The sequence below is a fragment of the Alosa alosa genome, chromosome 6 (genome assembly GCF_017589495.1).
Source record: "Alosa alosa isolate M-15738 ecotype Scorff River chromosome 6, AALO_Geno_1.1, whole genome shotgun sequence".
NCBI lineage: Eukaryota > Metazoa > Chordata > Actinopteri > Clupeiformes > Clupeidae > Alosa > Alosa alosa.
This window is the reverse complement of record NC_063194.1, coordinates 17,177,209-17,202,258: the sequence shown is the minus strand read 5'-3', so window position 1 is coordinate 17,202,258 and position 25,050 is coordinate 17,177,209. Positions and strand designations below refer to the sequence as shown.

At 39.5% G+C, this 25,050-nt stretch overlaps 4 protein-coding genes and 1 long non-coding RNA gene across 8 annotated transcripts in view; 1 reads left to right on the top strand and 4 right to left on the bottom strand.

The window, feature by feature from the left end:
• Nucleotides 1–25,050, bottom strand: part of LOC125296280 — a 313,747-nt gene that overhangs the window by 233,503 nt on the left and 55,194 nt on the right. The gene's annotated exons all lie outside the window — the stretch shown is intronic.
• LOC125296277 (heme-binding protein 1-like) lies at nucleotides 1,458–6,462 on the top strand. 2 transcript variants are annotated; one of them, XM_048246097.1, is made up of 4 exons: nucleotides 1,458–2,018; nucleotides 5,102–5,240; nucleotides 5,826–6,006; nucleotides 6,146–6,462. In XM_048246097.1, exons 1-4 carry the CDS (start codon nucleotides 1,941–1,943, stop codon nucleotides 6,321–6,323), a joined length of 576 nt encoding a protein of 191 aa, XP_048102054.1. In that variant the 5' UTR covers nucleotides 1,458–1,940; the 3' UTR covers nucleotides 6,324–6,462. The 2 variants fall into 2 exon arrangements, with proteins under 2 accessions (XP_048102054.1, XP_048102055.1); XM_048246098.1 differs by lacking the exon at nucleotides 1,458–2,018 and adding an exon at nucleotides 4,676–4,880.
• On the bottom strand, nucleotides 8,970–14,475 carry wbp2nl (WBP2 N-terminal like). The gene is made up of 8 exons (XM_048246092.1): nucleotides 14,300–14,475; nucleotides 13,134–13,242; nucleotides 12,488–12,626; nucleotides 11,890–11,982; nucleotides 11,538–11,726; nucleotides 11,248–11,331; nucleotides 10,439–10,515; nucleotides 8,970–10,329 (listed from the first exon to the last, which is right to left on the bottom strand). Exons 1-8 carry the CDS (start codon nucleotides 14,356–14,358, stop codon nucleotides 10,273–10,275), a joined length of 807 nt encoding a protein of 268 aa, XP_048102049.1. The 5' UTR covers nucleotides 14,359–14,475; the 3' UTR covers nucleotides 8,970–10,272.
• Nucleotides 15,471–18,131, bottom strand: rrp7a (ribosomal RNA processing 7 homolog A). Its single transcript, XM_048246091.1, has 7 exons — nucleotides 18,046–18,131; nucleotides 17,681–17,823; nucleotides 17,337–17,462; nucleotides 17,114–17,237; nucleotides 16,790–16,887; nucleotides 16,038–16,245; nucleotides 15,471–15,849 (listed from the first exon to the last, which is right to left on the bottom strand). The coding sequence occupies exons 1-7, from the start codon at nucleotides 18,104–18,106 to the stop codon at nucleotides 15,764–15,766; spliced, it is 846 nt and encodes a 281-aa protein (XP_048102048.1). The 5' UTR covers nucleotides 18,107–18,131; the 3' UTR covers nucleotides 15,471–15,763.
• Nucleotides 18,989–25,027, bottom strand: poldip3 (polymerase (DNA-directed), delta interacting protein 3). Of its 2 annotated transcripts, none has more exons than XM_048246082.1 (10): nucleotides 24,919–25,027; nucleotides 24,036–24,175; nucleotides 23,515–23,930; nucleotides 23,190–23,249; nucleotides 22,965–23,042; nucleotides 21,067–21,264; nucleotides 20,735–20,812; nucleotides 20,438–20,567; nucleotides 19,782–19,848; nucleotides 18,989–19,572 (listed from the first exon to the last, which is right to left on the bottom strand). In XM_048246082.1, exons 1-10 carry the CDS (start codon nucleotides 24,984–24,986, stop codon nucleotides 19,356–19,358), a joined length of 1,452 nt encoding a protein of 483 aa, XP_048102039.1. In that variant the 5' UTR covers nucleotides 24,987–25,027; the 3' UTR covers nucleotides 18,989–19,355. The 2 variants fall into 2 exon arrangements, with proteins under 2 accessions (XP_048102039.1, XP_048102040.1); XM_048246083.1 differs by having other exon boundaries at nucleotides 24,036–24,154; nucleotides 24,919–25,001.

Below are 25,050 nucleotides of genomic sequence, written 5' to 3'. Positions count from 1 at the left end.
AGCACAAAGTTCCCATGTTAACCTTTTTTGCAGTCATTTTGTGGGAGTAACTGGCTTCCGGAGACTCACCACAGCACGTACAGTGTGTACTGACCTTTCTGGGAATTAAATATGCTTCATTTCATTAAAGTGTGAGAGGAGGGAGATCAGATTTTAATGGATGGGATGATGCTGTTATTTTTACTGGTTATATTTTTATAAGCAGGTAATCAAAAGACAAAGAGCTTGGTATTATTTATAGTAATATTTGACTAAAAGACATTTTTTGCACGAAGGCAGGACACTGTTTTATATGTGCACTGTGTGTGGTTTAGGAAGTTATAACAAACTATTATATTATGATGTTTTCAGTACGGTATGCCACCAATAGATTGCAATGTCTCATTTGGATGGAAGTCAGACACACTTCATAGCTGAGAAAGGTATTCTAATTCAGAGGTGGCACATTGGCCATTTGGGATATAATTGTTTGCTTAATCTATATGATTTTTTCTGATTCAGAGGGTGAAACAAGAAAATATTGAAATGGGAAATGGCTGTGTATTTTTGATATCCTCTTTGCTGTCTTTTTTTCCTTTGTGTGTCCTCATAGCACCAGAAAAAGAGAGTGCACATGAGAGAGACCTTGCTCTGGGTCATCCGCCAGTGTGCTAATTTACCATCAGAAAGGATTTTTGTTGTTTAGTGAGATCAAATTGATTTGTTTAGCTGTGCTGCTGGAGGGGCTGCCTGGGATCCCCCACACCCCCCCATCTTGCCCTCCCCTCGTCTCTCAGTGGAAGCGACATCTCTCTCCTTCTGGGAGCAGTCAGTGTCAGTCTGTCGTCCTCTGCTCATCTTCACAGCCAGTCCCCTCTGCATGAACACACCCCCCTCTCTCCCTCCCCAAACCCCAAACCCTCCGCTGATGTCAGACTGAGCATGTTTCAGGACCATGTTGTCCATACTAGTGCCTTGTGGATTATATTTTGTGCTGGCCTCATCTCTCTCTCACCTCTGAGCAATGAGCTATGTAGGGCTTGGGTGACTGTACGTGTTAGACAGCAACCCCCTTCTTCTGGCCACACTGTAGTGACTAATATTGCCTTCAGTGAGAGTTTAAATAGATTGACCCTACAGCTGCGCAACGTGCTGTGACACACAAGGGAAGAAAAACGCTTGCACATGCGCGTCTCTGATTCTCAACTGTACACACACGCACATGCATTTAATGAATGGTGATGCACTATGACATTTTGAAGGATAGTGTCAAATGGTCAACAGTAACAGAGTCCAGTACCAGAGGTAACTGAGGTGATGCTGAGCTGATGCTGAGCTGATGAGCAACATAAGGTTGCCTTTGTCTACTGTTATTGTTGCTCACCTTAGATGACAGCAATCAAAACCAGAACTCTATCTTACATAGCAGTCAAGCATTTGTAGACATTAGATAGTATTTAGCTGATGTGTCAGTAAAAATGTATGTGATATGATAATGTATTATAATGTAGTCTATGTAAAGACTGTATAATGTGCAATTCAGAACTGGTGTGTGGCCAGTTTTCGAATAAAGAGTGGATGATGCCATGCCACCTTTGAGAAGAATGGATGAGGCCACTTTTGACGCTCTGCCTCGGTGAGGGAGGAGAGAGAGTGAGCAATAGTGGACTCATCGACAATACCAAGTGCGCATGGAGAGACAGAGGCGGTGGAAAGAGCCTTAACCTCGGACGCTACACTAAGTTAGTGCTGACTGATAATTTAGTCTTATAATGACAGGGGTTAATTGGAACAGAGAAACATAACTCTAACAGCCTGCCTTATGATAAACAAGATTAATTCATTCAGTCATTTTATAATTACGCAGTTTGTACGGGAAGATCTGTTAAGGTGGACGCACTAAAATTTGAAACCGTTAAATTTTCACTGATTTGAAAGGAGTTGAACGAAGAAGGACAACGATGTTTGGAATGCTAAAGAATTCGCTTTTTGGGGCCACTGAAGAAACTGAGTACAAATTATTAAGCACCGAAACAAAGGTAGGCTACGTTTTATTCCCTTTGGCAGTCAGTGAGATTATTATTATTGTTATTATTAGCTTATATTCTCGGAAAAATCGTGACTGGGGTGTTGAATCTGTTTTTTTTTCTGCCCGCGCGACAGGAGGTAAGACCCCAATATTTCCAGAAACAATCAGTTCAATTTGTATGAGTTAATTTCCAGAAACATTCAGTTCATTTCATTTGTTTAACAATGTCAATTGCGATATGCTTTTTGCAACAGTTATTTTTCGTAATGTCAAGTAATAACTCTAAATATAATGCAAAGCAGTTCTATTAATCAATGTTCTTGCTAAACCAGTTACCCTTATAAAACCTTTGAAACTTAGCCTATAGCCAACTCTTCAACATTTCTAGTAATATTGCTTAGGTTATAGCCTATACCTGTCAAACACAGATATATATCGTCTACTGTTAGTTGGTGGACCATGGTGTCTGGATTAGCATCTCCAGTACACTTCTACTTAGTTTACACTTTTAACTATGCACATAGGTGAGGTCTTCATGACATCAGCAGTGCTGTTATTCTACACACTATACACTGACCTTGGCCCACAAAATGTGTGACATCAGCAGTCAAGGTCAAGTTATCTTGAGTGAGGTAGAGAGGGAGAGAGAGAGTTGTTTGCAGTTATCAGGGATAGGTGGTTGCCTGTGCCTTGCAATCATGTGTGTTCAATGGCACTGTGAGGGAAAGCTGGAGGAGGAAACGGCTTTTTGAAGTCACTGATGTGTGCTGTTTAATGAGGCAGGCCCTTATTGTCATTTTACATATGTAGGCCTACTATATACTGTAGATGGTCAAGGACCCCTGATGCATGCACACATGCATGAACACATGTATGTAGAAAGAATGGTTATGTTAAGCTTATAGCATCTTGCTATATCACCACCTTTATACTGATTAAAAAGATCGTCCCCTTTAGGCCAAACTGAAAGACATAAAAATCTGAAATCATGCCAATAATACTGCAATAGTACTACACTGGAGAGAAAGACATTCAGTGGAGAAACATCTATGGTCTTGACAGTTGACCACAGGAGATCTGAAATCACAAACGGACACCTGATCTCTTCTTCCTTTTTTGACCCTGAAACCCAATATCCTTAATTAAACATGGCACAGAATACTGATTGAATGTCTAGCCAGTGCATTTTGCCTCAGGTCCCATGTATTTTGGTCTTTGGCTAAATACATTCTTTGGCTAAAATGTGTTCTCTAACACAACCAGGATTCAAAGCCTCCTCTAATCCACTGACAAAAACCCTGGAGTTGCCAAGGAGGACACTTTCATGGGAGGACAGACAGATACCTAAGAAAAGAGCGACTCAGAAGTGAATTATTAATTGACTCACTAATATTAGCATAGCCACATTAATTACATCTCATGTCTAACCAGCTGAAGTACTGCATAATTATCTGGAGGAGTTTCTGAACATCAGTTGAGCATACGCACTATAATTTAACTCTGAAGTGTACTCTGAGCAAAGGCTATGTAATTAGAACTGTCCTAAAGTGTCACAAGTGAGTGTGTAATATTATGATGCCTATAGGGGGGAAAATACATTCTATACTGTTGATGGTTATGTATAGTGAAATTCACGCAAGGAGTGTGTGCCACATAATTAGAATTTATCTCAGTGCATGGAGAACTAGACTAGTTTTCCCCTTTGATGATTCCCTTGCCATCAAACATACTCTGGATCAAAAGCCGTTTATAAAATGCATGTGCAAAGCAAAATATTAATAGTGCTTTGGATACAGGGAAGTGTTTATGTATGAAGATGAGTCTTGTAATTGTTTTGATATGAACTAAAATAAATTAGTGAAGGTAAATATTAAGCACGCTGTATTGGAGTACTGTTGTGTGTTTGATTTCAGCCTTCTGTTTTTAGTCAATCACTTCTGAGTCTTTATTTGACAAATATGAGATCAGGAACAATACCGACGTCTCATAACTGCAAGGAAACAATCTTGATTCCCACGTAACCAATATTTTTGACTCCTGATCTTTCAACCTGTGTCTCTCTAGTCATGTACAAAATTCAACAGATAGCTTCTTCCACTAGAACTTGCTAATCATCTCTAAACCAATATGTTTAAAACATTAACAAATCAGCTACAGCTGCACGTGTGTGCCCATTATGCATACAAGGACTGAACAAACCTTGCCGAAGGCTTTGTTCTTGTACCTGATGACTTTGTTTTTTCCTCTATGTTGGTGGATAAATGTTTTAAGGCTTTTGTTCCGTTAACAAATTGCCCTTAACCCTTCAGCAGGGGAGTTTTGAACATTCTAACAAAACATTCTGTTCCACAACAATTTAAGGTTCTAAAACTCCATGTTGAGCCCTAGAGAGAGGCTCTGGTTGAACCCAGATATTCTTTAGAACAATAATTTTACAACATTCTTGTCACACCATTGTGATGACAAACAGAGTGGAACATTTTAGTTGAAAACTGCATAATATTAAGCTGAATCTAGCTGAATATCACACAAATCTCTTGAATGTGTTGACAGATTTTCCATATTTTATGCACTGGTTGATTAAGTTTGTTGTTTAACGCCTCTGTTGGCTTACTGATGCTACTCAGATTGGAGTCACACTGAGTCACCATGATCAGCGTTCAGTGTTTAGGAGGGTGTGCTTGTCACATTTTCCCTGCATTGTCAATATGTGTGTGTGTATATGTGTGTGTGTGTAAGCTTACATAACAGAAGGCATCACAAGAGTCTCATTATTTTCTTTAGGCTGATTAAACTCCGCAGTGTGACGAGTTAGCCAGGACAACAGTAATCAAATCAGTGTAACCTTCTCTATATGCCAGGCCATATTTGGGTGAGCATTTTTCATTTCCACCACGGATGTTTTGCTCAGTAATAGCAGTCTGAGTGTTCAGCCAGCTGGATTACATTTTTTTTCACCACTCTTACAAACCAGGGCACTGCTTTCTGTTTTGGTCCACGACTGAGGGTGTCTTTTTTTCAGTATGATACACAGCCTGTTCTTGTCTGTGTGCGTCAGTGAATCATGTTCTCACCCCTTGGCCTCCTTCTCAGGACGGGGTCAGCTATGAGGTGCGACGGTATGACAATGGAAAGTTTGCCACCATAAGCTCCGAGGGACGGACGTTCGATCAAGTGTCGGGTGAACTTGTGAGGAGGCTCCTCATGTACATCGGGGGGAGCAATGAGCAAGGTGAGCTGACCATCACAGTACAGAAATACCCATAAACCAAATGCTTGCTTTGTACGGCCGGGTGCATATTTCTGCATTTAACTCTTTTACATATAATGGACTATGTGGAGAAATCCCAAGTCTGTGTGTAGAATCTTTTAATAAGGAATTCTTTAGAACCCTGTTGTGCAGCTTTGTGATTCTCAGTGACTATGAAAGATTCTTTGGCTTTCTTCCTTGTAGCTTGGTATCATCTTTAGACAGAACAACTTTAGGACTCTCTAGGATGACTTTTTAGTAGCCTTCAATGAAACCAGTCCAATAACATTAAGTGTAGCACAGGAAGCATACCAGTTTTGCACATTTGCAGACCACCTAAACCCCACAACAGCAGTTCCCCAAGCTTATGAAGAAGCCTTTAAGGGCATCATCCTGGTTCCTAATGTATCACTAAATTCAATTACTGTTTTCTTGTTGAATGGTATTTAGCTGAAGCTTCATAGAGATTTTCAATTCTGAAGAACCCTAGCAATGAATTGTCCACATGCTTTGTTTGTGAAGGGCTATCTCCCCTTAAAAGTCCACTTTGTTGGTATTGACTTGTAGGCGAAGCCATGGGAAACACAATGCCAATCATCTTAACAGTGTTCCCCCGGGATGACGGTGCCATGCTGCGACGTGTGGTTGTTGCTGTTCGTATTCCCTCCCGCTATCAAGTCTGTCCACCAGCACCAACCGACAGCACAATCAAGATTGAGGATCGGTCAGGCATGACCGTCTACTCACTGTAGGTCACTTCTAAGGGGCAATTGTAAAAACAAATTTCCAAAAAATGTTGGAACTATTAGCCCAGTAAGCACTTTTCTTGACATTATATAGCAGTTGGATACATTTGGAATATCACTGTTTTTGTTTTAATCATACAGGCAGTTTGGGGGCTTCGCAGGAGAGTCAGAGTATCGCTCAGAATATTCCCGTTTGACACGCACCATTGGCGAGACCGCCCCTTATCAGCGCAAGCAGTACTTCTGTGTGAGCTATGACCCGCCACTGAAGCCCTACGGGCGACGAAATGAAGTCTGGCTCATCCAGGACGAGCCCTGAGTTATGGATTGCTCGTGCATCATGGAGAAGGGCGGAGCTTGAAACGTTTAATACTTACTGAAAGGGTCATGGGTTATATTGGAAATGGGTGGGATTATTTGATTCAACTTCAAGACACACAAAGAGTGCTACATTCATTGGGTGGGTGGGAGGGAGAGATACATAGTCACAGACCTACCAGTAGTGCAGTAACAATAATTTGATGTTGGAGTTAGTATGAACTAGTGGGCTACATATTTATCTTTCAACTAGTGCAATAACAAATGGATGGGTGGCGTTTAGAGTAGCATAGTGAATTAATAGACCTGATTACCATCATCTGCCTAAACCACAATGCATTATAGATTTGAAGAGGAGGCTCACATCTGCCATTTAAATGAAATCCTGTACTAAAATACACAGTTCACTTTTTTGCCATTCTTCTATCCAAAAGCTTTTATCTTCCAGATGGACAGCTGGAAGTCCCATTTCTCATAAAGTGTAATTTTGACTGTTTGAATTTGTTGCCTTAGTAAGTTGTGTGTGTATTGTATTTAAATGTGACATTACAGCACACTGTAATTCTAAATATCTGCCTTTAAATACTGAATCATGGATCTTTACAAGACATTGAAAGGCTCAATATGTTCCATCAATTACAACGTCATGAATTCTTGATTATTAGATGTTGGTACCATAATTTCTGAACTATTAGCCATGGTTTATACATTTTGCAAAATTTCTTCAGCTATAAGGTTAATATACGGGGGCAGTTAATATGGTATTAATATGGTTTTGTTTTAACTTGCATAAAACACCTGCGGTTTATACCCAATGCGGCTAATACACAGGAAATTACTGCAATAATCTTGCTTGAACAAACTTCAGTGATGTGCATGAGTCAGGAGTGGTAAACACCAAGAGAAATGTACGGTATGTGTACAACACATGTGTGTAAGGTGATATCATTAATCTTTAAACACACTTTACTGCCCAAATTCTGGCATATACTATTTGACTTGCTTCTAACTGCTCTGTCAAACTATGTCACAAAGAGACAAATGGTGTTATGAAATATTGGAAAATATCAACACCCTCAAGTGAACAGGAACATTTTTGCACAAGGGCCTCCTCTTACATTTTTTTTTTAAATATTAATTTGATAGTGGTTGTGATTTTCAGAAGTAGATTTTATTCACTGATTTTTTTTCCTTCCCCCCTTAAGGCTAGGTCGTGTGGTCACATCAATCATATATTTGGAATGAACATAAGTTCATTTCATTCATTCGGGGAAGGGGAGTTGTATTGGTTAGTTCCGACATATTTAGGTTTAGAAGACATGTCTGGATCATGTCTCAATGATTAAACAACATTGTAGAAGACAGCAGTGCTGTGTAGTGGCTGTGTTGATGTGCTTGTGTTTTTTTGACTGGTAAATGTTATTAGTCATTTACTATAACGTGACAGTGGTTCTAGAAACCATTTTCAAGTACCTCTGTACGTGGTGTGATTTTCTGTGAAAATATAGATTGGACATATTGGTAAGCGGGTTGAATACCATATGATAATAAATATGTTATTCAGTGTAATGAGTATGGTTTTGTTGGTTCCCATACAGCGATGGTCATATGGCCTCATTAAAAGAAACACAAATACTTCCTGTTGTGTGGTGTATGCTATTTACAAGGAAATATTAGTAAAGTTTAAGAGGTTTACAATCATAGACATCATCCTTATGCAAACAGAACTGTTCCAGGCTTTTGTCAATGCACCATATACCAGAAAGGAAGTTTAACAAACTCTGTCTAACTCCGATATATAGGTGGATTTTCCCTTAGATGGGAAATTAGTCATCAGGGGATGGAAGGCACATCCGGGATATCAAAATCAGTTCTGGGCGTAGGCTATGCTTGTTAATCTGCTTTCCATTAGACAGATCTCAACCAGATGACAACCTACCACCACAATGCCCATGCTCAGCAGGAGGGAAGAGATACAGTGCAATAATAAAAAAAAAAAAATAAAAAAAAAAAGACCTGCTAGTCTCTTACTGGTATAGAAAGCCCAAAGTTTCCCACATCTCCGGGAACACGGTCACTTTTAATAAACCCCGCTTTCTGGAATTCCTCCAAGATACAAATATACATCTATATTAAGTATTTTAAAACCTACATTTACAAACTGATTTTTTTTTTATTGAAATACAAAACAAAGGAGTCCTTGACATGAAATACTAATGCCAAACTAATTTAGTTGCTCATCTTTTATTTGAATTTCCCTATATTTTTACCATATTTTGTTGACTTAAAAATATTTGATAACTATATCTCTTTGAAGCAGTGAGGGTTCTGTTATCTCTCTCTATAAGCATTCTGCTAGTATGCTCACGGGTATATTTATTATTTTAAAGATTAATGTTTAACAATTATTTTCAATAATTGTATGTATGTGTATATATATATATATATATATATATATATATATATACACACACACACACACACACACATATATTAATGTTTAACAATTATCAATTATTTTCAATAATTGTGTGTATAATATATATATAATATATATATATATATATATATATATATATATATATATATATATATATAAAAAAAAAATTCATTCAATAACTATATCGGCAAAATACAAACAGGCATATTATTTTCAATATACATTTATTAGTTGTTTGATTATAGAAATTGATCAGTTTTAGAATTTAAAAATTAACATAAAAGAATTTACAAACACAAGCCAAGTCAAAACAGCTTTTGTTAAATACACTTCATCTTTTCTAACATTTCACCAAATTCTGTAAAAGCCATGACATGACAAAAATAACATAACTAGAAGAGACAGAGACTTCTTAAACAGAGCAGGTTACTGATCCAGTTCAATTATGCATAAATACCTGCAGTTCACTTGGGAGGTGGCTGTGAAACAGGACACAACCACATGGGTAAAAGGCGTGTGTTGTGTCCAAATGCTTGTGCATATGTGCGAGTGTGCGTGTGTAACTCAACTCTGTGGTAATTACAGAAAGAGTGAGGTTGGAATTTCTAACAAGATTAGAAGTCATGACTGTGGCTTGAAAAAGGAGCAAAGGTGAGGGACCAAACCTGATATGATAAGGTCACCAAGACTTCTGGGAGTGTCCTGTAATGCAATCGCTCTACTCTCAATCACAACCATCTCAATCCTATGGTAAAATGTTTATCCCACAATTATCTTCCTAGGCAATAGAGGAAAAAGAATCACAAAAGACTGCTCTGCATTGGATGAAGGCTCGCTACCAAACAGAATAAGACTATGCTGCAAAGCCCCATAGCAGGATTTATCTTTCTCAGCCACTTCAACCATGTAAAAAATATACTATTTCTGGTAAGAGTAGTCATCAAATCACAATATATTTCTTAAGTTTTTAAGTCACATGGTTCATTATAGAATTGTGCAAATTGATTATGAAAAATAAATTATCCCTATGACATCATTGGCTCTTGTCAATGTTGAAAATGTAAAATACCTTTGCTTCTACATTCCCATGTCTGCCTTTCCCAGTTTCCACACAAAATGTTGCAAAAGCTCTCCCTCAGGCAGAGTTCAGTGCCCCACACTCAAGCAAGAGAACAGTCCACACATATACTGAATACATGAGTAAGTTATCTAATAAAGTAAAAGTAAAAAAATCTGAGTAAAACAGTTCAAAGGAGCTGAGATAATCAAGAGGGATGAGAACAGAAAGGTGAGTGTACCTAGTCCATTCAATATACTTACAATGACCACCCTGACCTGAATATGATCAATTCACTCTCCAAAACAACATTCCACATGGATGCACTCTAGCCAGCATGGTCAGTCACAAATGAATATCTATATTGGCTCAGTATTTAATACAAAATAATAATCTGCGCTGAAGTGGGAATGAATGTATTGTAACTGAATGCACTGTAATGGTGGTCACTTCTCAGTTGTTCTTCTTCTCAGGGTAGCTGGGGTAAGGTGCATATGGAGGAGGCTGATCCTAAAAAGTGTAAAGTCCCTTTGATTAAAACCCATTTTACTTACCAATTAATTAGCCAGAACATGTGACAAATGTTGGTATGAAGGGTTTAGGATGAAAGGATGCTTACCATGGGCATGTAGACATTGTGAGGATTGTTTGGGTTGTAGTACGCACTACCAGCAGCCTCTGTTGCCTTTGCATTACCTTAGAAATGGGAAAGGAGCCAGTTCACAAATTATCATCAGAAACGGTCATCCATATCTGCAGTATCTGTCATGCATAAACAGTGCAATGCATGCACACAGTAAACTGTTCAAGGACCACTTAATGACTAAATGCTTTCATTAAGATTTAGATGGACAAAGACAAAAAAAGGAGGTTTTAAGAATTGCTGTCAAGATTATGGTAAATTAGAACTAGATACAATTACTGGTTAAAACCACAGCAAATGAAATACAGTTGGAATCATTTTTACTCTGTATATCTTAACAGGAATATGAAATTCCATTCTTGAGGACTCTTGTGACTCAATACTGGCATAAGGGATGAGGTTGATTTCTGGAGATATTTTGCTTGCATGTGTGTGTGTGTGGATGTCCTTTTTAATTTGACAAGTAGCTCTTTTGACACTGGCCCTCCTTCCTCACTGCCTGCCCTGTGTCATGGCATTCACTCAGATGCTAACTGATGGAATCAGACAGATGCGCTGAGGCAGATACAGACACAGACAGAGAGAGAGAGAGAGAAAAAGAGAGAGAGAGAAAAGAGAAAGAGAATGAGAGAGACAGAGGGAGGGAGGGAGAGACAAGAGAACACAGGAAAGTACTATGGGGAAACAGAAAAAGATGGAACAAACCAGAGAGAGAGAAAGGGAAGATAGGAAAACAGAAGAGAGGAAGAGAGATGGAGTGATGAAGGAGAGATGGAGAGACATACCTGCAGGGGGTGCAGCCCAGTTCTGGGGTGGTCCAGGATAAGGTGGAGGAGGGGCCATGTAAGCAGGGGCAGATGGGTACACTCCTGCAGAACGACAGTTACATACGCTTCAGTGAACAAGTCTGGGACATCAGGGCTCATCATGAATAAACAAAACTAATCATTACGTCTAGGATGTGTGACATTCCTAATTCATGACTTGACTATTAACATGAATCTTTCTTAACCTTTTTTTTTTCCACTGCTCAAATTAACATTACTTGCGAAATGTTCCTACTAAGACAACGTACCAGCTGCGGGATATGGATAGCCCATGTTACCAGGTGGTGGAGCAGGACCAGGGTGGAAACCATTTTGTTGAGGAGGAGGTGCGTAAGGATAGCCCATGGGCATAGGTGGTGGCCCATACCCATTCATAGCTCCAGGTGAAGGATAGCCAAATGAGGCACCCCCATTTTGGGCTGGAGGGGCACGAGATGCTGAAATGGAGAAAAGGTCGGAGTTATTAATTAGCAAATGAACTAGACGACTACATGGCACATGGCCTGATCATAGACATGGGGCAGTCATCACAGACAATATAAGCACGTTCAAACATGTATTTATTATTCAACTCTGCGAGTCATGAACAATCAATCTCACCATTTGTGGCCAGTTTGAAGAGGTGTTGGCCCAGCTCAATGGCACCACCACTCGGAAAGGACATCTTGAAACTTGCCTGTCCCTCCCAGCCACCTAATCAGGAAAAAACATTTTCACAATATTGGTTTCACTGTTATGGACTAATCATGACACCCTTCTTTTGCAATAAGGAAATTCACACATAAATATATGCCCTAACAAAACATGGGTCATTACTCTTCAATTACTTTTGCCTTGATCAAATGTGGTTTGAATGCAGGCCTATCCCACTATCATTCTGGTAACCATGACAAAAGCATATACTGAGAGCAAATTCTGTTCATGGCACTCCCTTACACTCTACTGCCAATTACTACAGTTTCAACGTAGTCTAGTTGCATCACCCTTTACATACATAAACGTACATTCTTTCACAACACAAGGAGCAAGAAGGGGAGTTCCTACAGTGGCTAAACAGTTTATGCTGACAACAGTTGCCAAGAAACACTAGAATTACATACAGCATCTGTAGTTACACCATATAAAAACAAGAGTATCCAACGCTTTATTGTATGAAGCTTCTGATTCAGCCCACAATTACAGCAGTATATTTCAGTACCTCCTGGCTCTGCATGGAGTGTGCCCTTGATGTAATTTGCCGCAAAAACGGGCTGTTCAATACTGCAGCCCTTCATCAGGTAATAGGGGAACATAACAGAGCCGAGATTGTCCCTTGGGTTGCTGGAGACAAACACCATCTATGTAAAAGACACAGAGAGACAATTAGATTTTACCACCTCAAAAGAAAGTATCAGTTCAGATGTAAGATTTAAGCAAACTCTTTACATTAAATATGACAGTGTCGGGGATCTGAATTAGATCTGGACTTAGTAAACTAATATAAAACATCTAAAACTCTCAAAGACTGGTAGCCTGGCTAGAGCCACCACTTCTCAATGAGACGTGGTCTGGGAACCAAACGTTCATTTTCTCGTATTTGAAAAAAATGCCCAGATCCGTTTATTGGGTGCCACGGATGTCTATCAAATGCGTCTGTGCATAGCTTATCATCGTCTTGCTTTCCCCCCTGTTCTGTGATTGGTTCCCTATCTCAGGCGAAAATTTGCTCCATGGTCTCCAGGCTGCCTTGGCAGCGTGAATCAAATCGCGCGCAAGGCAGCATGGGAACACCCAGGCTAAAAGACTGGTGGAAAAGTAGCCATCACAAAACAAAGAAAAACACAGCAATAAATGAATTAACTTGCCCTGTATGGTGTGAGGTATACAGAACCCTTCTTGGTTCCCTTGAATACATCTGTCTTGCATGTTACATCACTGAAGGACAACTCCACATTTTTGCACTCTCTCAAGACACTGGGAAGCAAACACAACACATATATGAACACATAAATTAGGATTGTGCATTTAATCCACATTGAATTCCAATGTCAATTATGTTTTTTTTTTTACATGCATTACATTTTCTAACATAATCGACATGCAATGATTTCTTATTTGGACATAGGTTATGAATCAGCCCACCCGTTTACTTTAACAGTGGTAACTGTTGTATAGATAATATGTTTTGTTTTAATTATTATTATTATTTGTTTTTCAGTTCAATGTTATTTAAACGTTTATAAAAATGGCCGGTATGTCCAAAATCCTTGAATAATCGTGATCTCAATATTAACCTAAATAATCACGATCTTTTCTTTAGCTCAAATGCATAAGGTGGAACTAGTCGTTAAAATTAAAGACAGAGCAAAAGTGTGTGAGTAAACCCAAGCTCAAGGGAGAAGACCATAGGAGAAGACTGGAGTGACAAAGACAACAAAGTTCTCTTCCTGTATTCGTTTCGGCATTGGCTTTATTAACTAATCAGACTACTTGTTGTTGAAGCGTCCCAAGTGGAGACGTCACGAGACTGTCCAAAGAACCAATGAAACGAAGTAATGATTACAAACGGCGTAAACAAAGCTAGCTGATATTAGCTGATTTCTAGAGAACTTAAGCTATTAGGTATTTTGTAGTGTTTTGAATGTAATAAATATGTATCAATAACATCATGTTTTACTTTACGATCATGTTGACCAAGGTCTACTTCGATTAACGTTGCCCTCTTCTTTCTGAAACAGTTCCGCGACAGGAGTCATGCCAAATGAAGAGTAGCACTAGGCTACGTTTCACTTTTAGGTTACAAAGTCAAGTCTGGTTTTTAGACCATATTGTGGCTGTCACAGCGTGCAACAATCCCAGATATACATCTTACTTACCAACATGTAAGACCCTCTTATCCCTAACGTTAGCTATAAGATAGCTACCCGAACTTAACACGAAACCAAACTCAGAACTAATGATAGGCTATTTGAACAACCTGTCATGTAACGTTACACTCTAGATTGTCGACATATGCAATGTTTTCCTTTACCTTTCGCCGTTATTAATCAAAACTCCCCCGTTTTGCGAATGATTTCGATTCAGTGCCATGTTTGGGTAGAATCCTTGATTAGCTTGCTAATGTTTCGTTGGTATGTTCACTGGCCGTCAAATAATCTGAACGCCCTACATTCGACTAATCCCGTTACGTCACAGGAGCAGCTGTGTAATCATTTCCATCTCGTGACTCGCCGAGACAACGGAGTTGGAAAAAACTAGAAACAAGTGTGGTGCATTCATCTAAATACTAAACAACAACAAACATAAAAATACGTACAGCCCAGAGCTATGCAGAAAATATGCAGGGGCGAAAACACACACAAAAAAAAAAAACCCAGCTCGTGCAACTCTACACCGTGAGTTTCATTTTTCACTTTAACTCGCAAACATTGGTGCTAATGCTGATCCTTGTATCAGTGTAAATAATAGTAGTATAAAAATGTAGCATCTTAATTAGTCTCTCTCTCTCTCTCATTGAGTGACATTTTGTATGATAATGTGCTATATAAATAAACTTGAACTTGAACAGACCTTGTAATATATTATTATAGACTCCAATCTAATACATTGTATAGCAGTATGTTATAGACAAAACAAGTTAATGTGATTAAAAATAGTCACACAAAAAACATATTCTGAACCCTTGAATTAGATACATGCTTTGACATAAGACAAACAAAAAACACATTATTTTCTCCCTTATGCATCTTATCAAATGTTGCAAACACAAATGGCACCCGTTTTGAAGAGTGACCCTATAATTGTTTTTGGTGTGAAAATTACCAAAAAGTACAGATACTCAAACAACCTACTTAAGTATAGTATTCAAGTACATTTACCTAGTTACTGTTAACCCCTGCATGTGACCTAAACTAACACTAGTTAGCCATTACATTTTTGTCGATAGGGAAGCTGGTAAGATTGTCTTATAGCAGGGGATCGCAATCTCTTTCGGAAACTTCCCTCATATCTACCAGGGATTCAGATGTTTTTCTGTCGTGTACCTTGATTCTATTTATACAATTTTTGGCTTGGACAAAGACTACAGTAGATGAAGATCAAAGCTATAGAGCCAGGTGAGATGGTAGCATCTGTAAGCAAGCACCTATGATTCAATAACAGAAACTCACTGAGCATAATCAAATAAAGCACTCAAAGATAGCTTCATGTTGTCATCTGTATTGAAAGTAATAACCCATGTTAATAATGTATAATTATATACACAGATGAGCACATTCCAGAACATAGCATTGACAGATTTTTTTCATGATAAAGATATGCTATACAAACAAGACTTTACAAGTAGTATTGAAGACCATTGGTGTCATTGTCTGAAAAATTCGTAAATAAGTAATGGAGAGAAAAAAATATAAAAAAGTGTTTGCCTAACAACTTTAAAAAATAAACCAAATATAATGAAATCTTGAAAACAATGTATTAAGAATGAATATAAGAGTCAGTATGGCCTGAATTTTCTTTGGGCTCTCAGCAAAGCAATCTTTTGCTTGTCCTCTTCAAACTTCTTTCGAAGCTCAGCAATATCTGCAATGAAAGAGTATACCTGGTCACTTAAATGTCAGATTAAGAGTGCTCTGATCATTTGGTGAGGTCCATTCTAAATCTTTGTAAAATGTCTTTCATAGAAATGGTCCAGACAGGACCATTTTTTTTACAACTTGTTCATGTGTTCTTATACAACCATTCCAAGTCTTCAAGACCCCCTTACTTACGGTCTCTCTGGGACTGTCTGTGCTGCCAACTGTAGAAGTTTAACAGCTCCTTTCGTTTCGTCTTCTTGCCTTCCTTCTGCAGCGCCCTCTTGTCAGCTACCTCACTGTGAGGTCGGGCCTTAGCACCCTTTGCACCTTTGGTTACTTTAACCCATCCCTCCTCATCCTCCTCCTGTTGTTCTGCCTCCTTCTTCTTTCTCTCTGCTTCCTGAGGTAAAACAATATAGTGAGGACAAAAATAAAACACACCCAGCCAAGAAGTAGACTCATGTCTCATTTTCTGCATTTGCTATGTGCCATTTGTACTGCTCTAGGGTGTAGTGACAAAATGACAAGTGAACAGCAGCCCGTCAACTGCACAGTATATGTTTGCCACATGCAAGAACAGTTCGACAGATAATAGCTTAGCAGATCATGAAAAATGAGCCACGTAATCCAAAGTTGCCTGATTTCTACATTGTTAGTTACCAATAGCTTGGATGAAAAGATATTCAGCCTAACGTTAACATTAGAAGACACATAATAATGAAATCTTTCGGTCTGACTTGTGAAAAGAAACAAGAGGCCAGCTTTGTGCTGCCTTGCTGTTGTCTGTGCCGCCTTGTTGTTGTCTGTACCTGCGTCCTCTTAGTAATTATATAATGTGCTTGGACTATGTGTCCTAACTGCATACGATGCGGTCGAGCGTTAGCAACAAAATCAGTTTGATAACTTTCTTTCTTTCTGTAAATTGGATAGCAATTTGATACTACCTCCTCTTTCCTCCGGTCATAGTCATTCATAAAGGAATCAACTGCCTGTTGAAGTGTGTCTGGCTGCACAAATGACTGGCTGTATTGATGTATCCATTCTGTGGAACATAAAAAAGGAATGAAGGGTGTCTCAGTCAAGTCTTAAGTTGACAAGGGATCTCAATACTTTGCCCAAGTTGACAAGAGACGTTAAAAAAAAAAAAAAAAAAAGACTACATCCTCCTAGAGGCAACATAGTATGATAAACAACAGAACTGTTAAGGACAAATAAAAAAAAAAAGAATACAACCAAGCTTAACCATATAAGCCACAAATGTCACTCACTCTGTAGACCTGTTTTTACTGGATGATTCTCAGTGGAGACAATTAAAGGCACATTTTGAGGGTGGGCTTTGGCAGCTGATACACCTGATGGTTTTGAGTAAACTATGTACCCCACTGAAAATCCCTGTGGAACAAATAAGAGGTATTTTAAATGGGAGACCAATACATGTCAAAAGACAAATCCCTTGATGAATACATTATAACAGATATAACAGCATTATACCTGTTTTTGTGTCAGGGTGAAATATTTTGAAAGTTTTTGCTCTGTGGGTTCAGGGTTGCCTGGTTTATCTTTCAACTCTACAGACTGAATCGGCCCAAACTGGGAGAAAAGCCGACTTATGACATCCTAGAGAGAAAAATAGAGAGACTTTATTCATCCTAAGGGGAATTTGGGCATCCAGTAGCTTTCACACATATGAAAGATAGCACACATTTGGAATAAGATTAACACAACAGTGATAAAATGACAACTGTGAGTAACAGTGAAAAATATGTAGTGAGATATCACAAAAAAGCTCTATGAACATTTGAATTTCATTAACAGCAATCTAAAACGAAATCTACCTCTGTGCAGTAAGGTGGAATGTTGAGCACAAACAGTGTCCTGTCCAAGGGTCTGCTCGCCGTTTTTTCTAACCGGACCTTATGTTCTTTCACGAACAGCTGGTGTGCCGCTGGACTATTCTTAGTACATTTTAAATCCAGCACTGGGGGACAAAACAATAACATTTAAGTGGTGTGCTCGGAGAAACAAATGGCCCATTCCCAACGGCCAAACCTCTCATACTCTAATCGTTATTCATATTGGTGTTATTAACCGCTATTATATCGGTAATCTCTGTAAAAACCGACGCACACCTCAATTTATTATAACATGGCCATTCTTATAATATATAATATAATAACATTGTATAAAGCTTGATATTTACCAGTAAATCCTCCTGGAATAACACACGGCTGGCTAGCATGCTTTTTCTTGGACACCGCCATCTTTAATAATGGAAGCAGGAAATGACGTCTATTTTGTTACTTTAATCCCCAGCCCGACATTCTCTGCCAGGAGCTATGGCCAGGAGTCAATTTTCTTTTACTGTTATGGGTTTTCCTGGGTCAGTTTCTAGGACCGCAGTGCCGACTCGCGTAGCTTCATATAGCAAAATTTCTCTAGTTCCATTCTATATACGTTTTAATCTGAGGCTAGCTCATGCAGGGCAAGTGATTTCCATGAGTTTTGCCTCGTTTCATTTGTATAACCTGGGGAAACATTTTACATGACAATAAAACATTTTACCATAGCAATACAGTATACTTATGTCCATCCCAATTCGTAGTCAAATTTCTGTTGGTAATAACACTACCCATGAAAGATCACGCATTTGTTTGTTTATATAAAGGAACATATTTACTGAATGTAACGTACTTTTACAGAATTGTGTCCTTCTCATCCTTGTCACCAAACAAAAGGAGGGGGGAAATATGTGTAGAAACAGTAGTCATTTACAGTTTGAAAGACAAAAGTATTTCAGAAGGACTGTTTCTATTTGTTTAACAATCAAAGGACATTGCTTAACTGCCAAAACAAGCATTCAACTTACTATACATAAGGAGTCGAAGTGGTGAACAAAACATGGTAAGAATGTGAGCTTGTGCACAAATCATTTAATTTCAGTAAGGCTTGAGTCTTCCTTTACATGTTCTTAATGCCACCACTTTTGATACTGGTCAGAATATCTCTTTAAAGAAATATATAAAAAGGGGGACAGTCCAAACAAAACGAAAACCAACAAGCATCTCATCTTTCACAGAGGTTGCGTTCAATGTGAACTATCTGAACATAGGCATGTTAAAAATGAACCCTTTTGACAGACACCGTTTCTGAAACACATTTTGCTTCATTTTTAAATCTGTAATTCAAACTGAAAGTAAACAAAATAGCTTAAAACAAATCATATGTCAGGTCTTTCTCCAGTTGGACACTGAATACATACGCTAGGTAACAATCAACGCTACGGCCGTGGACATCACTGCTGGAGTTACTGGTCTTACTGGATGACTGAATTGACATGGAGGATCCAAATTAATGTTTTCTAAAATAACACTTAGAAACCTATTTTTTTTGTGTGCGAGTTGTGTTACTGTAGTACAAATAAATATGTACGGCATGATGTACATCCTGTGTGCATGTGTGTTGTGTTTGAATGCGTCAAATATGAAAACAGGTGTCTGTATGTGATCGTTGTTAAATCTTGATGCGGAAGGCCGTGGCCTGGGAACTCGGGGGCTCTGTAGTTGTAGGTGTTTGGCCGGAGGACTTGAACAGAGCCTTGAGGATGGTCTGGGGGTCCACTTCTGGCGTGGGCTGGGAGGAAGCAGGGCGACCACCTGGACGGCTGAGGGAAGCAGGAAGCCCATCTTTCCTCCCACCACTTCCTGCACCTGGGGTATCACTTAGCCTCCTGAAAGAGCAAAGAAGGTGGGATGAAAAAAAAGAATCACGTTGTTTTCAGTTTCCAGTTCACACCTTGAGCTAGTATAGGTTTTTAATATATAGGTTTGTATAAACAGCTTTTAACGGTTAAATTATGTCTTACAATTGTTATCATTATGTAGATTTATCTGTATCTGATTCACAAGTATGCCCGGCAGTAGCAGTTAAAAGACTTACAGAAGAATGGGTTGATCAGAGGTGATGACATTCCCCTGCATGTGTAGATTACACTTCATTGGCTGGCCTGTTAAGGAATAGAAACCAATTTTATACGTGTTATTTCCCCTCAAATGTCTGAACTAATACAGAAAATTAGAAAATTGGTCAACACTGGGGGGGAAAAAATACCCAATTTTTCCATTTTCCAAAATGTTCATTTATGACAAAACTGAACTGACCGAACACACTAAGCCACATATTGACAACCTTTTGGAGAATCCATACTCCCCTTTAGTGCTATTTGTTTATTTTTAAACATTCATATTATTTATTTTCTGAATATTTCATTGATTTGTCAACATTCAGAACAAAACTATGTAGTTGTGTAATCTCTAAACCAGTAACAATCACTTGCTTTTCCTGCAATTCCTGACAACAATTAACACCAAAAGGCCATAGATCTCCATGTTTGTGGGACAACCTATTCCACAGGGATGTCAATGTGGCAGCCACTAAGACTTCAGACTGAGACACGGATGCAAGAACTCAAAACAAACTTTCGTGATCCATCCACACAACCTCTAATATTTCAACAGCAACTTATTGCTATGGTGCACATCATATCTCCCACCTACAACACGTTTGAGTATTATGACACTGGAAAAAGGTTTTACCGTCCAGGCAGCGATTGTTGTACTTCCGGTAAGCACTTATAGCGTCCTCTTTCTTGACAAACACAACCTCGGCCACTCCTTGCTTCACTAACCGTGCGCGTTTCAAAGCACCGCAAACACAGAACAGTTCCTGTAAAGCATGTACGACACCGACACACACACACACACACACACACAGACAGACAAAATGCAATTAAAAATGGCATTGTGCATTTTGTTCAAAGGGGGTTTGAAACTTAATTTGAGAAAGAAGGGAGGGAGAAAGAAGGGAGGGAGGAGATAGGAGGGTACACTAACCACTATATCTTCCTCAGTGACCCGGGGATGAAGGTTGTTCACTGTGATCTTGGTGCCTTCCAAAGGACTGAAGGCAGGCTGTAAGGGCATGGAGAAAATGGAATTAGGGGAAAAGTCTACAAAAAAATCCTTCATAAAGTTACCTAGGAAAAACACTTTTGGTGGTAGATGTAAAGATATTGATAATTTTGTGACATTTCCATGAACTATACCAAATTTACTCTAGGCTGTAATTTAAGATTTAAAAAAAAAAAAAAAAAAATGTGCATGCTCTGCTAACCCTCTTAGTCAAGCAACACTCAGACCAATTCCACCTCCACACATAGACCTACCTGAGGAGGAGCAGACCGGGTGCTGGTGTCTGCTGCTTGTTGCCCGTGCCCAGTGACTGCAGAGGCGGCAGCAGCCGTGGCACGTACAGGGGCAGTGGGTGGTGTGGGTGTGGGTGGAGGTGGAGCGGTATAAGCATCGTTCTTCACCACTTTGGTTATAGGGGCCGACATGGAGAAAGATGATCCCATGGCACCAGGCTGGGGGGGACAATGATTTTATTTAAAGAAAAGAGAGACCGTTCACCCCTCTCCATCTTTTGCCATTCACTCCTGCTATTCAGATACAAAACCATTGCATTGCCATGTCACAAACTCAAAGGGTGAGGAGTCAGTCATAGTCAAACATTTGTGTACCCAATTAATTTAGGCAATTTGGGGAGAATATCTGATGCAAAACACCAAAGGTGTACTTCATTTGTTATAATATGCTATTTATTCATCACTGTTAGCATACAATTGTCCTGGAAAGGCATACATATCATTAAAAAAACTGTACAAATTGTTAATACCACCTCATTAAAAACAGGGACAACGGCACTGTCTTTCCTGGTCACCTAGCTCCCTATGGTGCTGCTCCCCACCCCTACCCCATCTATCCTCTTCCATAAAGACAGAACAAGCCCAAGGCATGCTTGTGCTACTGGTCTGCATGCTTTTCTATTCTGCTACTAGAATGAACCAAGCCATTTTCTGCCAGGGTAGATGGCAATCTTGCCAGTCCTTTATGCAACCTAGTATTGTGCCAGGATTTCAGTGTGCTTAAACTTAGGCCTGAGGACCTGTGTGCCTTTCAAAGCTTTATCATCGGGTGGATTTCAGAAAAGCTTATGACACAGATGTTGTTTGCATGTAACAAATTCATGTCTCCCATTAAATCAGTTTGGTCAGAAAAATCTGTCAGGATTATACCAGAGGGCTATACTATACTATAGTATGGTTAGGTTTAAGGTGACTGTTTTGAAAAACAGACATCTGGTGCAAACACATTGTTCTCTAATGCTGGTCATGCTGTGCGAATTGGTCAATCACAATCAGGTATCCAGGAACCTTCGGAAGTAACTGATGATCTCTAAAAGGGCACTACACCAAGCATCTGTTGTTTCAAAAGTGACTACTTGGATTACTAAACTAATCTTATTACATAGAGGTGATTAACAATTAATTTCCCTATATTATGTGTATGCTTTTCTATACATTCAATACTGTGCATCAACTTTGCTTTGTCTGTCATTTGCTCTCTCCGTGTCACGACTTTCTAATAAAGGTCATGCGACCCCTTTCACGAGTTAAGGGTATTCTGCCTGAGGCAGTAATATTAGGAATATCCTGACAGGAAATGGACTATGGCAAGAAAATGCTGAAGGATGTATAATGTATTGTATTGACCAATTATCTTACTTACTTGGAGTAGCCACATGACTTGCGTATGGTGTATGGATCTCATGCTATGTCCAAGAAGTGTACATGTATTGTTGTATTTCTGCATGTATGGTTAGTTTTGGAAAAGAACATTGTACTCATGTGATTTGTATTACCACAATGTAACTAACGTATATAAGATAGAGCCTCACCCTAGAGAACTTTGAGTAGTGTTACTGGAACTTGTTGTTGCTAGTGACCTCCCGGTATCGTGAATAAACCTGCAGGGATTTCTCACACCTGAGTGTGCCTGGAGATTTTTGACCACACATGTTATTTTGAGACCGGTGGTTACTTCTGAAGTTACCCTGGATAAAACCGTATCTTGGCTTCATAATAAAGCTCACTGGTCTCCATGTTTAAACAATGATTGATATTCTCAGTTTAAAAGCAAAGAGGGTTAGTCGGCCATCTTCACCCCAAAGTGAGAGTCAAAACCCCGAAGTTGCACAACTGGAATGCGATGAACAACTACTCACCCGTGTCTGTGCCAAGTTGTTGGCAGTGGTTATCTTCATCTGTTTGGTAGGGATAACATCATCGTCGTTCATGAGAGACTGTTGAAGAGAGAGAGAAAGAGAGCATGATCAATTTTGTTCATACACTTATCAGTTCATGCATTTTAAGAGTGTCTCAAATGTATAGTAACCATTTGTCAGCTGCCCTACAAGCAAGTGGTGCTCTCAGGGCTTCCCCTCACTCACCTGGGGTCCCCTTCCGGAAACATTAAACCGGATGTCACTTGCCATTGCCACTGGCCTTTGCTGAAATAAGAGAAGGAACCTCTGTCATATGCATAAAACCACCAAATCTAGGCAATGTGAATACAGAAAAAGAATGAAACTGTGTTCTACATCCATTAAATTCGAACATTTTGGATGTTAGTTCATTCAGCTCAACAGTTACAGAAAGCTACTAGAATAAGACTTAGGTATTTCAAACCCTACAAATATGGTGGGTCAACATATGAGAAAACGACCAAGACACATCAGAGAAAAACAACAATTAGTAGCAAAGGACACCTCCTACCTGAATAGTTTTTGTAATCTTCAAAGGCGCCTGTGCGCTCGTAGTGGGTGCTGCTCCTGTGATGCTCCTCTTCAGGCTTAGCCTATCGCGAGCATCAACTACTTTCTTTAACCCTCCACCGGGCTGTGGTAAGAGCCCTGCTCTGACATTGAGTCCTTGGGGGGTGGGTGGGAACTGTCTGGCACTGGTATTGGTTGTACCATTATTATTATGGATCTGGAAAGTGGCTTGCAGCCCTATTCCCAAGGGCTTGTGGGATTGAAGGGGGTTGCCCACTGGGTTTTGTCCTTGTTGTTTTCGGGAGTTGATCATCTGTCGGGCGTCCTGCACACCCCCAGTTGCACCACCTCGTCCTCTTATCCAGAATCTGGCATCCTTCTGGCCAAGCTTCTCTCTGGCATCTTTCACCTGGAACCCTGAAGGCAAGCATCAGGCAACATTATACAAAACATTTTCATAATAATGGTCATGGCATAAAACAATGGCGAGATGTTAATGTAAACTATCTTTAAGTCATGTACCTGATCCTGGCCCAGTTTGCCCACTACTACCAAGCCTCTGTCGGACATCTCCAGCCCCAATCTTCTGTCGTGCATCAAATGTTCTTCCCACTGTCCCCATCCCTCTACCAAAGGCAGGCCTGTGAGAAGTGTTTTGAGAACTGTGAAAATGGAAACAAAAATCACTTATGTCAATGAGAAAGATGAACAAATAGCTTTACACCATTATGAAACCACCCCCTAACATAGCACATTCCATTTGATCAAACATCACATCCTCAACACACCAAGAGACAGCCCAACAGACAGCCAAATCGAGAATAATATGGCATACACGATACGACCCTGTTAAATAATTAGTCTGTTTGGTCAAAGTCTTGGGTAGTATAACGTTAGCTGCCGGGATGACCGATACTGCAAAGCTTCTTGAAAGAGGCAGTTGCCTTAGCTAACGTGAGCGCTAGCCATAACAAAGTTCCCTGCTAGATAGCCAGGTAATGAACTGTATCAACTTAATGAGTAAAGTCTGTGTTTAACACATACAATAAGAATGGTGCCTTAGAAACTAGGCAATTTTACATTCCGCTATGTCTAGTGTAACGTCGATTAAATAAACGAATATACAAACAGTTGCATACTGAATCAACACTAGCTAACTATCTCGCTAGCTACAAACTAGCCACAAACGATAGTCAGTAGCCAATTAAAAGGCACTTTATTCGGGGGTAAGGACGGAAAACGCTGTGTAGATCCAATCATTGACGAGACGAGGGCGGTCCTAGTGAACACACAACGAGTTCCAATCGATATTTTACAAACATTACATTTTATACAAGAAATATCTCTCTAGCATCTGCCCATATAATTCTCTGGTAATAACTTAAAAACATGCAGTGTGTGTTACCTCTTTATGGGTCCTTTCGTGTTTAAACCTCGTCGGCGTATCAGTTCGTCAAGAGAAATATCCGCCATCGTTACCTGCAGCCTGCCTCACGTACTGCGCATGCGTGGTGTTGCGTGTGACGAAATAAGGCCG

Excerpts from the sequence above, each read along its gene's own strand:
- LOC125296277 (XM_048246097.1), top strand. The coding sequence starts at position 1,941 with ATGTTTGGAATGCTAAAGAATTCGCTTTTTGGGGCCACTGAAGAAACT. Across the intron at positions 5,241-5,825 it reads CGGGGGGAGCAATGAGCAAG|GCGAAGCCATGGGAAACACA; the intron begins GTGAGCTGACCA and ends ATTGACTTGTAG. Across the intron at positions 6,007-6,145 it reads GGCATGACCGTCTACTCACT|GCAGTTTGGGGGCTTCGCAG; the intron begins GTAGGTCACTTC and ends TTAATCATACAG.
- wbp2nl (XM_048246092.1), bottom strand. The coding sequence starts at position 14,358 with ATGGCACTGAATCGAAATCATTCGCAAAACGGGGGAGTTTTGATTAAT. Across the intron at positions 12,627-13,133 it reads TATACCTCACACCATACAGG|ATGGTGTTTGTCTCCAGCAA; the intron begins GCAAGTTAATTC and ends TCTTTTACATAG. Across the intron at positions 10,516-11,247 it reads CTGGGCTGCACCCCCTGCAG|GTAATGCAAAGGCAACAGAG; the intron begins GTATGTCTCTCC and ends CCCATTTCTAAG.
- rrp7a (XM_048246091.1), bottom strand. The coding sequence starts at position 18,106 with ATGGCGGTGTCCAAGAAAAAGCATGCTAGCCAGCCGTGTGTTATTCCA. Across the intron at positions 17,238-17,336 it reads TCACCCTGACACAAAAACAG|GGATTTTCAGTGGGGTACAT; the intron begins GTATAATGCTGT and ends TTTGTTCCACAG. Across the intron at positions 16,246-16,789 it reads ATGACCGGAGGAAAGAGGAG|GAAGCAGAGAGAAAGAAGAA; the intron begins GTAGTATCAAAT and ends GTTTTACCTCAG.
- poldip3 (XM_048246082.1), bottom strand. The coding sequence starts at position 24,986 with ATGGCGGATATTTCTCTTGACGAACTGATACGCCGACGAGGTTTAAAC. Across the intron at positions 23,931-24,035 it reads GCAAACTGGGCCAGGATCAG|GGTTCCAGGTGAAAGATGCC; the intron begins GTACATGACTTA and ends GCTTGCCTTCAG. Across the intron at positions 19,573-19,781 it reads TCTGATCAACCCATTCTTCT|GAGGCTAAGTGATACCCCAG; the intron begins GTAAGTCTTTTA and ends TTGCTCTTTCAG.